The sequence below is a fragment of the Lepus europaeus genome, chromosome 17, assembly GCF_033115175.1.
Source record: "Lepus europaeus isolate LE1 chromosome 17, mLepTim1.pri, whole genome shotgun sequence".
NCBI classification, from domain to species: Eukaryota; Metazoa; Chordata; class Mammalia; order Lagomorpha; family Leporidae; genus Lepus; species Lepus europaeus.
Window position 1 is genome coordinate 28,027,033 of NC_084843.1, and position 16,850 is coordinate 28,043,882.

Below are 16,850 nucleotides of genomic sequence, written 5' to 3' on the forward strand. Positions count from 1 at the left end.
TACGAGAACCGGTTCAAGTCCTGGATGTTCCACTTCTGATCTAGTTCCCTGCTAATGTGTCTGGGAAAGCAGCAGAACATGGCCCGAGTACTTGTGCCCCTGCCACCCTCATGGGACACCTGGATGGAGTTCCAGGCTATTGACTTCAGCCTGGCCCAGCCCTAGCCGCTGTGGCTATTTGGGGAATGAACCAGCAGATAAAGGATCTCTAACTGTGCCTTTCAAATAAATCTGAGAGAGAGAGAGAGAGAGAAAGAGCTGCACTGGTAGTTACCACACAGTAATTTACAGACCAGCATCAGTCTATCAAGGAATTTTTATGGATCTGTGGCAAAATGTGAAAAAAAAAAATAAGGCTAGTGAATATATTTACTTATCAAGTCATACACATATACTCAATTAAAGTAACTGTTCTATTGAGACTCTACTGAGACTCTATATTTACTCTATAGTAAATGATCATATGTTATCTTAAAATAACATAAACTTATAATTTTATAGTTCTATAAAATTTTAGTCTGAAATGAGTCTCCCTGAGCTAAAAAATCAGGGTTGTCATGGGGCTGAGTTCCATCCTGGAGGCTGCTCACACCTCCTCTCTGCCTCATCTTCAAAGCCAACAATGGGTTGAATTCTCACATGGCATCACTGACCTTTTCTCCCTCCTTTGGACACATTTAGGGACTCTTGTGACTAAATCGAACCCAATCCAGATAATCTCTCTAAAAATTTTTTTAGTTGATTGGAACCTAAATTCTACCTCCTACCTTAATTTCCCTTTGCCATCCTTAGAATTTCCTTTATTCTGAAGTCATGTCCTTTCTACCTTTTTGGCATTAAAGTACTCTTTCTTTTAAAGTGATGGTGCTGGCCGGCGCCGCGGCTCACTAGGCTAATCCTCCGCCTTGCGGCGCCGGCACACCGGGTTCTAGTCCCGGTCGGGGCACCGATCCTGTCCCGGTTGCCCCTCTTCCAGGCCAGCTCTCTGCTGTGGCCAGGGAGTGCAGTGGAGGATGGCCCAAGTGCTTGGGTCCTGCACCCCATGGGAGACCAGGATAAGTACCTGGCTCCTGCCATCGGATCAGCGCGGTGCGCCGGCCGCAGCGCACCTACCGCGGCGGCCATTGGAGGGTGAACCAACGGCAAAAGGAAAACCTTTCTCTCTGTCTCTCTCTCACTGTCCACTCTGCCTTTCAAAAAAAATAAATAAATAAATAAAAAATAAAAAAAAGAAATAAAGTGATGGTGCTGATGGTGGTAACTCTTTTTTAATATACTGGCATACGGGAATAATACATGCTAATGTTTGGACCTTGGTGGAGGTAGCACAGTATCTTTTGAAATTTTCTATGGATCCCTTAAAAAATAAAAAAGCATTCTGTTCCGTTAAGACACCATATCTGAGGAAGGAATGTATTTTTCAAAAATATAAGGAGGGGCTGGCACCGTGGCTCACTTGGTTAGTCCTCCGCCTGCAGCGCCGGCATCCCATATGGGCACCAGGTTCTAGTCCCAGCTGCTCCTCTTCCAGTCCAGCTCTCTGCTGTGGCCCGGGAGAGCAGTGGAGGATGGCCCAAGTGTTTGGGCATCTGCACCCACAGGGGAGACCAGGAAGAAGTACCTGGCTCCTGGCTTCGGACTGGTGCAGCGCTGGCCTTAGCAGCCATTTGGGGAGTGAACCAACAGAAGGAAGACCTTTCTCTCTGTCTTTGTCTCTCACTGTCTATGGCTCTGTCAAAAAAAAAAAAAAAAAAAGAAAAGAAAAGAAAAAGAAAGAAAGAAAGAAAAGAAAAAAAAGAAAAAGGCATACAACCCGATAGGAAAATTGGCCAAGTTCACAAAAGAAGGAGTCTATAAACAGCCAATAAGCCTTAAAAGGTCCTAGTTTACAGCAGTCATTAAGGAAATGCAAATTCAGTGGGAGACAGTACCATTCACCCACGGCTACAATGGAAGAGACCATGTCAACTGAGTGTTGCAAAAAATGTGCAGCAACTGCCAACTCCTATATAATGCTAAAGGAGGTGAAAATTAGAGGCCTGTGCTGCAGTGCAGCGGATTAACGCCCTGGCCTGAAGTGCCAGCATCTCATATGGGCGCCGGTTCAAGGCCCGGCTGCTCCTCTTCTAATCCAGCTCTCTGCTATGGCCTGGGATAGCAGCAGAAGATGGCCCAAGTCCTTGGGCCCCTGCACCCACGTGGGAGACCTGGAAAAAACTCCTGGCTCCTGGCTTTGGATTGGCACAGCTCTAGCCATTGCGGCCAATTGGGGAGTAAACCAACATATGGAAGACCTCTCTCTGCCTCTCTTCCTCTCTGTGTAACTCTGACTTTCAAATAAATAAATAAATCTTTAAAAAAAAAAAAAAGGTGAATATTAGGCAAGTTTCAGGTACTGAAGCTAAACATTTCACACACTATAATCCAGCAACACTGCTCCTAAGCACCTCTCCACAGGTGTGTATGTCCTAGATTACTCATGGGGCTGCTGCTGCAGTGGTAGCATCCCATGTGGGCACCAATTCAAGCCGCAGCTGCTCCGTTTCAGATCCAGCTCCCTGGTAATGCACCTGGGAAGACAGCAGAAGATAGCTCAAGTGCTTGGGCCTCTGCACCCACATGGGAGAAGCAGCAGGAGTTCCTGGAGCCTGACTTTGGCCTGGACTAGCCCCGGCCATTTGGGTAGTGAACCAGTGGATGGAGGATCTGTCTCTCTGTCTCTCCCTCTCTCCGTAACTAAATCTGCCTTTCAAATAAATAAATCTTTTTAAAAAATTACTCATAACAGCACAATTTACAAATAGTGAAAACCTGGAAATAACCCAATGTCCATCAAAAACAGAAAGCCTCAGTAATCTAAAGTGTATCTGCATAATGGAATAGTGTACAGCAATAAGAAGGATCATATTATACCTCACACAACAACCTGAATGAATCTTCCTAAAAATAACAAAAGACAAAAGACAGAAGACACTAAAGAATACATAATAGAAAGATTCCATTTATATGAAGTTAAATATCAATAAAGGTAAAATCAATCTATAGGTATTAGATCAAGGTAATAGTTTCCCTTGAGAGAAGTAACTAAAATGGGACATGAAGGAAACTTCTGGACTGCTGGTAGTTTTCCATTTCTGACTTGGTTAAGAGTAAGGCATGTTGGTTAAAATTCACTGAGTCAGGGGCCGGCACTGGGGCGCAGCGGGTTAACACTCCGGCCTTAAGTGTCAGCATCCCCATATGGGTGCTGGTTTGAGACCTGGCTGTCCCACTTCCAATCCAGCTCTCTCCTATGGCCTGGGATAGCAGCAGAAGATGGCCCAAGTCCTTGGGCCCCTGCACCCACGTGGAAGACCTGGAAGAAGCTCCTTGCTTCTGGCTTCAGATTGGCTCAGCTCCAGCCTTTGCAGCCAATTGGCGAGTGAACCATTGGATGGAAGACTTCTATCTCTCTCTCTCTGCCTCTCCTCTGTGTAACTCTGACTTTCAAGTAAGTAAATAAATCTTTTTTTAAAAATTCTGAAATTATTTTTTAAAAATTCACTGAGTCATATATTTATGATTTGTATCCTTTTTTAGATTTTTGGCTCCACCCCCACTAAAAAAAAAAGCTTACATAAACACGTGCAAACAAAGTACACTGCAATTTCATCTTCAAACTTCCCCAATCTTTTCTTTCTTGTCTGCTCTGCATCTCTTTTTAAGATTTTTTTATTTATTTGTTTGAGAGGTAGAGTTACAGCCAGAGAGAGGGAAAGTCAGAGAGGTTTTGTATCCACTGGTTCACTCACCAAATGGCTGCAACAGCCGGAGTTGAGCCGATCCAAAGCCATCGGAAGAGGAGCAGCAGGGACTAGAACCGGTGCGATTATGGAATGCTGGCATCCCAGGTGGAGGCTTAGCCCACTACACCACAGCGCCTGCCCCTCTGCTATGCATCTTATGTCCAACCCATACCTACCTTCTTATCTGTAACTCAACCTGTGCCTGTCTACCTCTTGATCTAGACTTTACCCCAAGATACTCTTCTTGGAACTTAACTCACCTCTTCCTGGAACTGTCCACCTCAGACACTTCTGTCAAAATCTGTTCTCCAAGATCTAACACAAAGCTTTCTTCTTTCTTCTTCAAAGCTTCCAGAGAACTCTCCAGCTAATACTAATTTCCCCTCCCTCACCTAGTGTGACACTTCATGTCTCCATTTTCGCGCTTACCAAACTGTGCCTTAGGAGATATTTATAAATGTCTCAAATTGTGAAGCTCTGAAGTTTCACTGAATTTTCTATCTTCATCCTGTCCTTTCCGCACATGTAGCACAATGGTTCGCACTCAATGCATGCTCTCTTTCCTTCTTCACAGACTAGTCAGGCTCAGCAGTGAGGATGGGGAGAGAGCAGAATGAGGAGTTCTAATATAACTGATGGAAAACGATCGAGACAACTTATTGTCTTCCGACCAGTCTATCATTTTTTTAATCAAATCCCATTACATGTCAACTATCGTGGTCTTTCCTTCATTTTATCAGCCCACTGATTTTCTAGACTTTATTGTTAAGTGCTACTTAATAGGCAAATGCAATGCTCCAGTACTATTGAGGGTCATATAACTCCAAATTTCCAAGAAAATCTGATTTACATATAGAGGTTTTATGGTATAAATTATCAATTAACACTTTCCTTATAAATAGCAATTTATAATTTTAAAATGAACTGAGGGGCCAGCGCTGTGGCTTAGTGGGCTAAGCCTCCGCCCGTGGCACCAGCATCCCACATGGGCGCCGGTTCAAGTCCCGGCTGCTCCACCTCTGATCCAGCTCTCTGCTATGGCCTGGGAAAGCAGTAGAAGATGGTCTAAGTCCTTGGGTCCCTGCTCCTGCGTGGGAGTCCCAGAAGAAACTCCTGGCTCCTGGCTTCGGATTGGCGCAGCTCTGGCCATTGCAACCATTTGGGGAGTGAACCAGTGGATGGAAGACACCCCCTTCCTCTGCCTCTAACTTTGCCTTTCAAATAAATAAATTTTTTAAAAAATCACCTAAGTGATGCCTTCTGTATATGTTTACCAGCACATTTTCAGAATACCATTATATATTTTGAAATAATATCCATAATTCAACAATTTACAGTCAACACATTAACAGTCTAGTGTCATACTCACTGAGTGTTTGGCATTATGTGCATATGTGCCACAAAAACATGTACCTACAAGCTACAGCGCTGGATGTCTGTCTCCATGACTTCTCAGTAAAAGCCTGAAAGTGCCCTAGAATCCAAAATATCCAAAATATTTGTAACTTTAAATTTCACAGCACAGAAGGGATTGCAGAGCTCTAAACCTGCTATCAGGAGAGTTGTTAGGGCATATGTATGACCTCGATACAAATTCTACTACAGTTCCAAATGCCACTGGAGTAACATCAACCTTATCCTTCCCAAACACAGAATAGCACTGTGGTATTGCTGAACTTTTCAGGACATCACTGTGGAATAAAATCAAGATTCTGATTATTCCTTTATGATTTTTCCTACCTAACAAAATACAAAGATATCCACTGCACTAAATTGCATATTAAAACACAACATGGGAGTATCCAATCAATGGTTTTGTTCAGTAACTAAAATGAGAAACTGCTGGTTAGGATGGCACTATCAGCAGAGACCAAAAACTCAATGCTAACCACAGTAAGCATCTTACCATTCTTCTATATTTCAACTGTACCAGGCTATGGTAGATCATTATTAATGTAATAATTATGCAAGTTACTCCCTCCCCTACTTGACTTTGAGCCTAACCATGTGACTTGCTTTGGTCAACAGAGTATTAGCAGCTGTGATACAACCATTGATGGAAAGGCATTGAACACATGGGCTTGCTCTCTTGTATCTTTGCTATGGCTATGAGAAGGGCTTTGATTCGAAGTCTTGCATCTTCATCTGAGTTCCAGAATAACAAGTCGAACAGTCCTAAGTGAATAACCAAGCCCTGAAAAATCCAACTAAACCAAGTCTAGATCATCCATAACCAACAAACTCACAAATTCATTGAGAATAAATATTATATGCCACTGATATTTTGCAGCTCTTTATTGAATGGTAATAGCTAAGATACAATGACACTATAACCGGTAAAGCCTCACAGCATTTCATCAGTAATTGGAATGGTCAGGCAACCAATATGAAAACCTGGACAATAACTCTTCCACTCTGGCCAGTACCCGGACCAGCCAGGATTTATGCCATTCTGTCATTTTCTTGCTCCTCTTGGATGAAGAGTACTGTAAGTGAGGTTCTCAAGTCAGACTGCACAGGTTTGACATCAGGTTTCTTGCTAGGAAAGTAACTTTGAGCTTTACTTAATCTCTCTGGAATCATTTTCCTTAAATGAAAAATGAGGATAATAGTAGTACTTAATCTACCTCACAGGAATATTGGGAGAATTACATGAAACAACATATGTAAAGGATTTAGAACAGCACACAGCAAACACAACATAATTTTTTTTAAGATTTATTTATTTATTTGACAGGCAGAGTTAGAGAGAGGCAGAGGCAGAGGCAGAGAGAGAGAGGTCTCCCATCTGCTGGTTCAATCCCCATGTGGCTACAATGGCCAGAGCTGGGCCAATTTGAAGCCAGGAGCCAGGAGCCCCTTCCAGGTCTCCCATACAGGTGCAGGGGCTCAAGGACTTAGGCCATCCCCCACTGTTTTCCCAGGCCACAGCAGAGAGCTGGATCAGAAGAGGAGCAGCCAGGACTTGAACCAGTACCCATATGGGATGCCGGCACTGCAGGTGGCAGCTTTACCAGCTAAGCCAAAGCTCCAGCCCCAGCAAACACAACATAAATATCAGCTGTTAGCTACCGAAGGCTGACTGTATTAGCAAAAAAAACCATCTCACTTCTGTGTTTTCCTATTATTGACACAGCATCAGGTCAGGTCGTAAGCCTGCCAGCAGTAGGGCAAGAATATCTTGAAAGGACAGCAAGATAACAGAAAGCAGCAAGACTTCAGAGGAAACTCCAGCTGAAAGGTCCATCTCAGATAACCATTTTGCCTCGTGATTAAGATGCCAAAATACCAGCCCCCCATATTGAGCACTGGTTTGAGTCCCCACTGCTCTACTTCCAATCCAACTCCCTGCTAATGCATTGGGAAGGCAGCTAAAGATGGCACAAGTGTCTGGGCCCCTGCCACCCATGTTGGGAGACCCAGATGAAGGTCCTGACTTCAGCCTGGCCCAGCCCCAGCCATTGCAGGCATCTAGGGAGTGAACCAGCAGAGTGAAGATCAATCTCTCTCTAACTCTGCCTTTCAAATGACTAATAAGTCTTATTTAAAAAAAAAAAAAGAAAGAAAGAAAAGGAAAGAAAGAAAAGGATGCCACGTGGGACATACCCATATCAGAGAGCCTGGGTTTAAGTGCTAGCTCTGCACCCAACTCCAGCTTCCTGTTAATGCATACCCTGGGAGGCAGCAGGTAATGGCTCCAGTTCTTAGGTCTCTGGCACCCATTAAGGTGACCTGGATTGAATTCCTGGCTCCTGACTTCAGCCTGGCCCAGGCCCAGCTATTATAGGCATTTGGGAAGTGAACCAGCAGATGAGAGATTTTTCTATGTGTCTCTCTGCCTCTCGAATAAATAAAAATGCTTTAGAAATAATAATCTGAAAGGATCATCTTAGGGCAGGAAGGAATTCTCTCCCAGCTCTGGAGCTTTTGCTGTCTGGTTCCCAACCCCTACCAAGGTCACAAACGAAGGCAATTCAAGAACTAGGATGGCAATGCCTTGGAAATCATATTCTTAGTTCAACATCAAGCTCAGTACTTTTATCTGAGTCTTCTGTAAAATGTTCCAGTTCTGTTGCAACTGGGCTTTTGGAAACTAAAGAGAGAATGTTTCTGTCTATTCTAACCACCCAGAGATTGCCTAGGCACAAGATGAATATTGCAGAATACTAGCTGAAACTGTTCTGACCCAGTGGACTGTTCCCAGAGATTTACTCCCTTCCAAAGCTGATTTTAGAATGCTGCGATTGGCTTATTAGGAGGAGGTTTCTTTTTATTGACCTGGCTGTTAAGCGTTGGTATTTCCTATTTCACCCTCAAAGGATTCTCTCACTGTACACATGTAGAAAGTACTAGGCTATATTAAAATATTATCACAAAGGATATTTTTATACCACAAGTATTTTTTTCTCCATTCTCACTTTTCTTTTTATTATAATGCCATTTGCCATAAATTTTACCTAAAATGACCACGACCTTACATAATGCCCTGTCTTGGCACCAGTGCTGTAGCGCAGCAGGTAAAGCCACTGCCTTCAGCGCCAGCATCCCATATGGACGCCAGTTCAAGTCCCAGCTGCTCCACTTCTGATCCAGATCTTTGCTTTGGCCTGGAAAAGCAGCAGAAGATGGCCCAAGTCCTTGGGCCTCTGTACCCGCGTGGTACAGGGTACCCAGAAGAATCTCGTGGCTCCTGGCTTCAGATCAGTGCAGCTCTGGCTATTGTGACCAACTGGCCAACCAATAGATAGAAGACCTCTCTGTCTCTCTCTCTCTCTGCCTCTCTGTAACTCAGCCTTTGAAATAAATCTTTAAAAAAAAAAAAAAAAAGTAATTTGTTTAGCTATCCAAGTTTCTCAAGTAGACAACAGTTACTGAATCATATTAACTCACCCAGTAGTATGTCTACAGTGACAACATTAAGGCAAGTCATGCAGGCAGATCACGTTAGTTGCTTGAAAAGTTAACTTCAAAAGAGAGATGCTGAGGTGGGTATTTGGTTCAGTGGTTAAGACACCTCTTGGGATGCCCTCATCCCATACAGTAATACCTGGGTTTGAGTCCCAGCCACTCCACTTCACTTATGATTCCAGCTTCCTGCTAATGCACACCTTGGGAGGCAGCAGGTAATGGCTCAAATACTTGGGTCCCTGTCAGCCATGTGGGAGACCCAGATTGTGTTCCTGGCTTCAGCCTGGCCCAGCACTGGCTCTTGCAGGCACATGGGGGTGAATCAGCAAATGGCAGATCTCTCTGCATCTGTATCTGTTTCTCTCTCTGCCTTTCAAATAAATAAAAATAAGGGAGATGCCTCCCAAGCATTCCTAGTGTTATTACCCACAAACGTGGCTAATATCATTTGTACTGTGGCCTGAACATCCTACTAGAATAGCACTGATAGTGGCTAGTCTCCAAAGAAGGCCACCCACAGCTTCCCACTCCCTGTTTATGTCCATCACTCTTCACATTAACAGGTCAGAGTTATTTCCCCTCCTTCTGACTCTGAGTTAGCCTTGGCTAGTTTTGACCAAAAGTGACATTCTCGGACTTCCAAATCCAGGACTTAAAAGGGACTGGCAGTTTCTACTTCCTGTCTCATAAAATGCTCCTTCTTAGAACCCAGTTACCAGGCTGTAAGGAAATTCCAGCAGCCACATGGAGAGAGGAACAGATGGAGGAGAGCTGAAGGCCTTTAGCCCTAGGTGAACTCGCAGCCAGCGGCCAGCACTCTGAACATTCCAGCCATGCAAGCACACCAGCCAACATCAAGCAAAACCAAAAAAGGCATCAGATTTGAGGAAATCATAAATCATTTAAGTTATTAAGTGTTGGTTTGTTACCTTTTACACTGCTTAACTGACCTATCGGCCCAAAAAAAAAAAAAAAAAAGAAATTTCTATACATCCTAAAATTATTTCACTGAAGTTTCAAGTGTTATTCCACTTGATTCTGGGACTGGCTGGACAAGAATATATTTATCCTGGGGCTGGCACTGTGGTGTATCAGGTAAAGCCACCTCCTGTAGTCCCAGCATCCCATATGGGAGCTGGTTCGAGTCCCGGCTACTCCATTTCTGATCCAGCTCTCTACTATGGCCTGGGAATGCAGTAGAAGATGGCCCAAGTCCTTAGACCCCTGCACCCATGTTGGGAGACCTGGAAGAAGCTCCTGGCTTCGGATCAGCACAGCTCCGGCCGTTGCAGCCACCTGGGGAGTGAACCAGTGGATGGAAGACTTCTCTCTCTCTGCTGCTGCCTCTGTTACTCTGCCTTCCAAATAAATAAATCTTAAAAAATAAATAAATCTTTTAATAAAAGAATATATTTATCATATCTATTTTTAATATTTTTAAAGATTGATTTATTTATTATTTGAAAGAGTTACGGGAACCAGCACTGTGGTGTAAGCGGGTAAAGCCACCACCTGTGGTGCCAGCATCCCATATGGGCGCTGGTTCTAGTCCCAGCTGCTCCACTTCTGATCCAGCTCTCTGCTGTGGCCTGGGAAAGCAGTGGAAAATGGCTCAAGTCCTTGGGCCCCTGCACCCTTGTGGGAGACCTGGAAGAAGCTCCTAGCTCCTGGCTTCTGGCTTTGGATCGGCGCAGCTGTGGCCGTTGCGGATAATTGGGGAGTGAACCAGCAGATGGAAGACCTCTCTCTCTCTCTCTGCCTCTCTCTCTTTGTGTAACTCTTTCAAATAAATAAATAAATCTTAAAAAAAAAAAAAAAAGTTACAGAGAGAAAGGGAGAGACAGAGGTATCTTCCATTTGCTGGTTCACTCCCCAGATGGCTGCCAGGGTGGGCCAGGCTGAAGCCAGGAGCTTCATCCGGTCTCCCCCATGGGTGGCAGGGGCCCAAACTCTTGGGTCACCCTTCGCTGCTTTTCCCAGCCCATTAGCAGGGAACTGGATCAGACATAGAGCAGCTGAGACCTCAACTGGTACAGGCATCCCAGTACTTAAAGGTAAACATTAAATCAAGACCACAGGGCTGGCGTTGTGGCTAAACCTCTCTGCCTGCGGCGCAGGCATCCCATATGGGCGCAGGTTCAAGTCTGACTGCTCCTCTTCCAATCCAGGTCTCTGCTTATGGCCTGGGAAAGCAATGAAAGACGGCCCAAGCACTTGGGCCCCTGTACTCGTGTGGGAGACCCAGAAGCTTCAAGCTCCTGGCTTCTGATCAGTCCAGCTCTGGCTATTGCAGTCATCTGGGGAGTGAACCAGCAGATAGAAGACCTCTCTCTCTCTGCCTATGCCCCTCTGTAACTGTCTTTCAAGAAAATAAATAAATCTTTAAAAAAAATTTTTAGAAGTCCTACACTTGATCTTAGCCAAAAGGCCAAGGAGCAATTCATAAAAGCCCTAATCAAAGCACAACATTAATGTGGAAACAAGTAAACTCATCAAAGTATCCATTTTGTACTGGTATTTTAAGGAAATTTTACATTTTTCTATGCTATGGAAATCAGAGCATCTGTACCAAAGCTGTCCTTAGCAATTCATATCTAAGGAGGAAAAATAAAAGGTCAGAATAAAGCTACATACAAAGACAAACATTTTCAGTGTGATGTAATAAAGGACAGCTCCTCCATGTGTGCTATACACTATTTACTTGATGCAAATTTAAACAAAGTATCTTCCTAGGAGGTGGGCATTTAGCCTAGTGGTTTAGACACCCACGGCAGAGTATCTGGGTTCAGTACCTGGGCTTCAGCTCTCGATTCCAGCTTCCTATTAATGCAGACCCTGGCGGCAGTGGTGATGGCCCAAACAACTGGGTTGCTGCCACCCACATGGAAGAGCTGGATTGAGTTCCCAGCATTCAGTGCATGAATCAGAAGATGGGTGGTCTCAGGCTTTCTCCCTTGCTCTGCCTCCTTCCCCTCTCAGCTCTGCTTCTCAAATAATTTTTTTTAATCTTTCTATCACAAAATTGACTCTAAATAAACTAGGAATACTACAGCAAGGTAAATGGGACCAAAGGAAAATTGTGACTTACTCAGATTCATAATAAGGCTGTTACAGAGCTGAAAGAGAATTCCAAACCTCTAACTCTCCATTTTCTGCTCTTCTTATTAAGGAGTCATCACTCTTGGTGACCTTCTTCCAACTGGTCATTTCTCAAACAGCAGCCATAATGATAGGCAGTCAAAAATGAAACTAACTAAAATTAAAGAAAAATTTGACTTCTCCCTATGGAAACTGACTTAACATTTAATAATGCATGGTGCCCCAAAAGTGGCAAACCACTACATGGCCTGGCTTTAGCTCAATCAGGAAGCCATCACAGAGACATAACTCACTGATACGAAGCAAAGATCAAGCACTTGAGAATGTTCCCAGGCTGAGGTTTAAGGAGGAGTTAAAAAAAGATGATCTCATAATGTCTCTTTATGATCTGTAAATCACATTATTCCATAAATCTGACACAACTCAGGATTTCGTCAGGATTAGGATTAAGAGTCAACCCTCCTCCTAACTAGGCAAGCAAAAATAAGAAGTTGCCACTTTTCTGACGTGAATCTAGGATCTGGCTGTAGAGATAAAGTAACTTTCACTTCCAAAAGAAAAGAAAAAACAAGGTCTCTTCTTCATATTTTAGAATTTTAACATTGGGCATAAATTCAAGAACCTTCTGGTTCAATGGAATTCTGTTCATGATACACCTGAACTTTAATTATATGTTTTTGAAAGTACTAACACAAAATTATAAATATAATGTTCTGAAAAATATTCTTATAAATGGAGAAATTTAAGCCTAAATTCAATTGGGTTAGTATTTAATCTGCTACGGTATTTTAGGCAAAGATACAAAATAACTATTTAACAAAGGAATAAGATTTAGAGTGGCAGATCACAATTAGGTCTGAAAAGCAAGAGTTGACTGCAAATAATATCAATGTCCCTAAAGCCACCTGTTAAGTAAAAGCCACAAAATCTTGTTTTGCACCTAGGATACACATGAAGCATCAGATTAAAAGCATCAAATCTCAGATTATACAAGTTTGCCCAACATAAGCATGGTGATAGAGAAGTGGGATACAAAGTAAAAAGGCTCTAAGGAGTTACACACCCACAATCCAACCACATGCCCCTGCTATGCTCAACAAACTTAAAATTGAGGGGCGCCCCCCACCAATCCCAATTTATCTCATTAGCTACATCCCTCGCCTTCCCTTTTCCTCTCTTGAATTTCTCCACCAACCTCATCACTTTTCATGGGTCTCTACAACCATAATTTCCATGGCTTTCCTTTCCCAGTCCATGATACAGCCCGTGGATCCCACACTTCACTGCCTCACCACTTGAAGCTTCAAGTTCTGTTTCACCCTATTAGACATTAATTTTGCCCCAACCCCTTGTCCCCGTGTCTCTCTGGCAATCTGCCTCTTACTTTTCATCACCTCGCCCTTACCAAAACACAAGTACTTAACCTCTCCTTACAAACCGGGTATGGATCCCTTTTCCTGACAACTGTTTCACAGTCAACAACCCCCTCCTCGCCCACGGACTGTCACCACGGGTTCCTATTCCTTGTCCTTATCTCCTCTTCCAGAGTTTGTCAACAGTAGTTTGGCTAAGAGGGGATTCACCCTCAAGGCAAAGGCTATCTTCCCCCTCTTTCTACAAAACTACAAGCCTCTCACCCATCTGCAAGCCCTCAGCCCATCCGCATCGGGCCCTGCTCGCCCCCACCCTACCCCCAACATCTGTGCTCCCACTGTCCCGTGCTCCCCTTCCCCACTCGGGGATGCACCTCCTCTCCGGGGCCTTACCCGTAACCCCGACACTGGGAAGGCCCTACCAACGGCCTCTCGGCGTCTCTCCACCCGGCTTGCTCAGCTCTTCGGTAACTGTCCCCACGCCCCTTTCCCTCCCGGGCCCCGCGCGCCGCCAGGAGACCCCTCCTCGGTTAAGCTCCCGCTGTCACTTGGCTCCTCATCCACAAGATGGCGGAGCTGCTGCCCCCCACCTCTGGATCCCCTCCGCACCCCCCAGCCTCCTCCCCCGAGCTCCGCTCCAGTCCCTCTAAGCCGCCCCCGCCGCTGGCCTCGGCCCAGGGTCTCGCCAACCCCCGCCCGCAGTGGGCGGGCGGCCCAGGCCAGAGCTCAGCGACGCCGCCAACGCCCCCGCCTCCATGGTTCCTCGGCCTGCACGGTCTCCTTACCATAAACTTGAGCGCTTTCTCCTGCAGCACCGCCTCGGCCGGGTCCATAATCGCCGGGGCCACCCGGTCTGCTCTCCTCGGGGGCCGCCCCTTTGGTGCCAGGCCGCAGCCAACGCAGCTCCCGGATCCCGCCTCCTCTTCCTTCCCCCCGCCCTCTCTTACCTTTCAGGCTCGAGAAGGGGGGCCGAGGAGGACCAGCTGTTCCGCACGCATGCGTAAGACCGCTGGCTCACGGGATTTGTAGTCCCGGAGCTTCCCGCAGCAAAAAGTGAGGCCATGCCGTGAACCGCAACTCCCGCCGTTCACTGCGGCCGGGTCGCGATTGCAGCCGAGGCAGATCCAGACAGCTCGCCATCAAGTACAGGAAATCGGCTGATGGGAAAGGTAGTTTACAGTCCTTACGGATGCGAAGCGGGAGGGGGCGTGGGCGTCTCCGTGGTTACCGAGCGACGCCAGTGCGGCTTGCCTAGCATTTGTATCAAGATGGCGACCAGCGCATCACCTGTAGCCCAGATACTGGGAAAAGCTGTCAGAGGATTCAAGAGCCCTCGGGCTTCCCTGACTGTGGTTCTGGGGACGTGGACATCCCCAGTTTCATGTATCTAGAGTCTGTGAGAGATTGCGACCCACAGGCGCCGAGCCAGAGTGCACCAAGCAGCAGCATACAGACCAAGGCAGAATTTCAAGGTCCTCCTAAGCTGTCGCCCACACTTCTCTCGAGAAACCTTTTCTCCCCCAACAACCAGCCAGTCCAGGCCGGATGGAATTGGGCTCAGGAAGTTCTGGGTTCTTAGGAGCCCAAAAAGCGCAGCCTGCTACTGCTAACCCTGGGATGTAAGCCCTGTGCTCTGAAGGTCAAACAGGTGCTTTAGAAAGCCCTTCAGCGGTGGACTGCAGTAGCCACTCAGCACGTAAAATATGGAAGTATTTTCTTTGGCTCTTAAAGGGACAATAGGATTTTATTTTGGAAACTGGGTCTATCTTAGGAGAAAAAAACACAAAATGAGGCTGGTGCAATATTATCAGAATTTACCCCCAAAAATAATTAGATCAGGAAAATGCTGTTTCACCCACAGAAGAAAACTCTATTGTAAACGTCTTCAAGCATTCGTTCGTTCAACAGATTGTCAACACATAACTGTGTACCGATGTCATCTCAAAAAATGCGGCTTCGTCCGTGAACATGACAGACCCAGCCCCTTTCTTTGCGGAGCTTACGTTTCTAGGATGGATGTGGGTGATACCATACCTGGCGGGGAGTCTGCCTGCCCTGCCCATGCAGGAGCATGAGCGGGCATGGCACACCACGCCTCCCGGGAAGGACCCTACAATCGGACTGTTGGCAGGCGGCAGGAGCCCCAGGCACTTTTACACACACACACACACACACACCACCCCTGTGAAAGGGCCCTGCAATTGCCAATCAGGTAAACAGCTCCCAGGTGTGGTCCATGCCCATTAGGACACCTGGAAAGCTTTCCTAGCTACGTGACCTTCAAGCTGACTGGAGGAGCGCAGCGTCCAATATCGGTTCTATCCTACAGAATGAGTGTTGCCCTGAATTCGTCACGCCCCTTCTGCCTGCCTTTTCAAGAGGCACGTGGTTGTCAACGCAGACATGTTCACCGAAACTTGTCTCCAGTGCTTCTTGTCGAAGAGTGCCGTCGCCCCACCCGTGCTGACAGCATGAGGGCCTCTCGGGATGAGCCCGCAGATTTTGATGCCTTGTCCTGCACGTCCCCATAGGCACAGAACTCAGCACATAATCAGCTTTCAGGTAAAGTTTTACTCTTCTTGAATTTAAAAAGGAAGAAAGAAAACAACTTCTACACATGCGCAAAATGGAGACGACTTAAAACTCATTCCTGGGGCTGTTGTGGTGGTGCAGCAGCATCCCTTAGCTCCCTGCTAAGGGGCCTGGGAAGGCCGTGGAGGATGGCCCAAGTGCATGGGCCCTGCCACCTTCATGGGAGACCTGGTTGGAGTTCCTGGATCCTGTCTTCAGCCTGGCCCAGCTCAGGCCATTGCAGCCCTTTGGGGAAAAGTAGTGTCTGGGTGGGAGGCTTCAGCGCTCACTCTGCTTTGCCTCTCGCAGGCCACACCTGGAGCACTTTGCTCAGTTGTGGGCACCACAGTCTGTGAGTACCTTTTGCAGAAGCATAGCCAAGGACAGGAAGACCAACAAAGGACATGGTTGGGGGATGCTTACTAGAAAAAAAGAACATATAGGAATAACACGACAGCTAACTTCAAGTGTCTGAAAGACTTTGAGGGCAAGCATGTAGCTCCATTGGACAAAGTAGGACCAACAGGTGGAATGATGACGATGATGGTCACAACACCATCACTGTGTCAGTTCTTCCTGCTATGCACTAGACTAGTCATCCTACAGTCCTGATCGCTAGTGTTCATAGTCACTCTGGAAACAGGTGTTATTATCCCTAATTTACATGTGAGGAGAATGAGACCGATAGGAGATTTTAAAAATACTTGCTTAAGGGCTGGTGCTGTGGCGAAGCAGGTTAAAGCCCCAGTCTGCAGCATCAGCACCCCATATGTGTACAGATTTCAAGTCCTGGCTGCTCCACTTCTAATCCAGCTCCCTGGGAAAGCAGCGGAGGATGGCCCAAGTCCTTGGGTCCCTGCACTCACCTGTGTGACTCGGAGGAAGCTCCTGGCTCCTGGCTTCAGATCAACCCAGCTCCAGCTGTTGCAGACATTTGGGAACTGAACCAGCACACGAAAGATCTCTCTCTCTCTCTATCTCTGCCTCTTTGTGTAACTCTTTCAAATAAATAAAATAAATCTAAAAAAAAAAAAAATACTTGCTTAAGTCATGTTGCAAATTATATAATCAGGATCCTAACCCAAGTCTGTTTCAATCTGAAGTCTGTGCTATT

The 16,850-nt window shown here is 45.9% G+C and overlaps 1 protein-coding gene across 6 annotated transcripts in view; it reads right to left on the minus strand.

Annotated features, from left to right (window-relative positions):
• BTRC (beta-transducin repeat containing E3 ubiquitin protein ligase) overlaps positions 1 to 14,101 on the minus strand; it is a 208,526-nt gene extending 194,425 nt beyond the window's left edge. For 4 of the 6 annotated variants that reach the window (XM_062214011.1, XM_062214009.1, XM_062214007.1 and 1 more), the window contains exon 1: positions 13,951 to 14,100. In XM_062214011.1, coding sequence (XP_062069995.1) covers positions 13,951 to 13,998 — 48 coding nt within the window. In that variant the 5' untranslated portion in view covers positions 13,999 to 14,100. Of the gene's footprint in view, positions 1 to 13,558; positions 13,575 to 13,950 lie in introns of those variants that run through there. The other 2 variants (XM_062214008.1, XM_062214006.1) reach the window with 2 other exon arrangements.
• Positions 14,102 to 16,850: the final 2,749 nt, after the last annotated feature.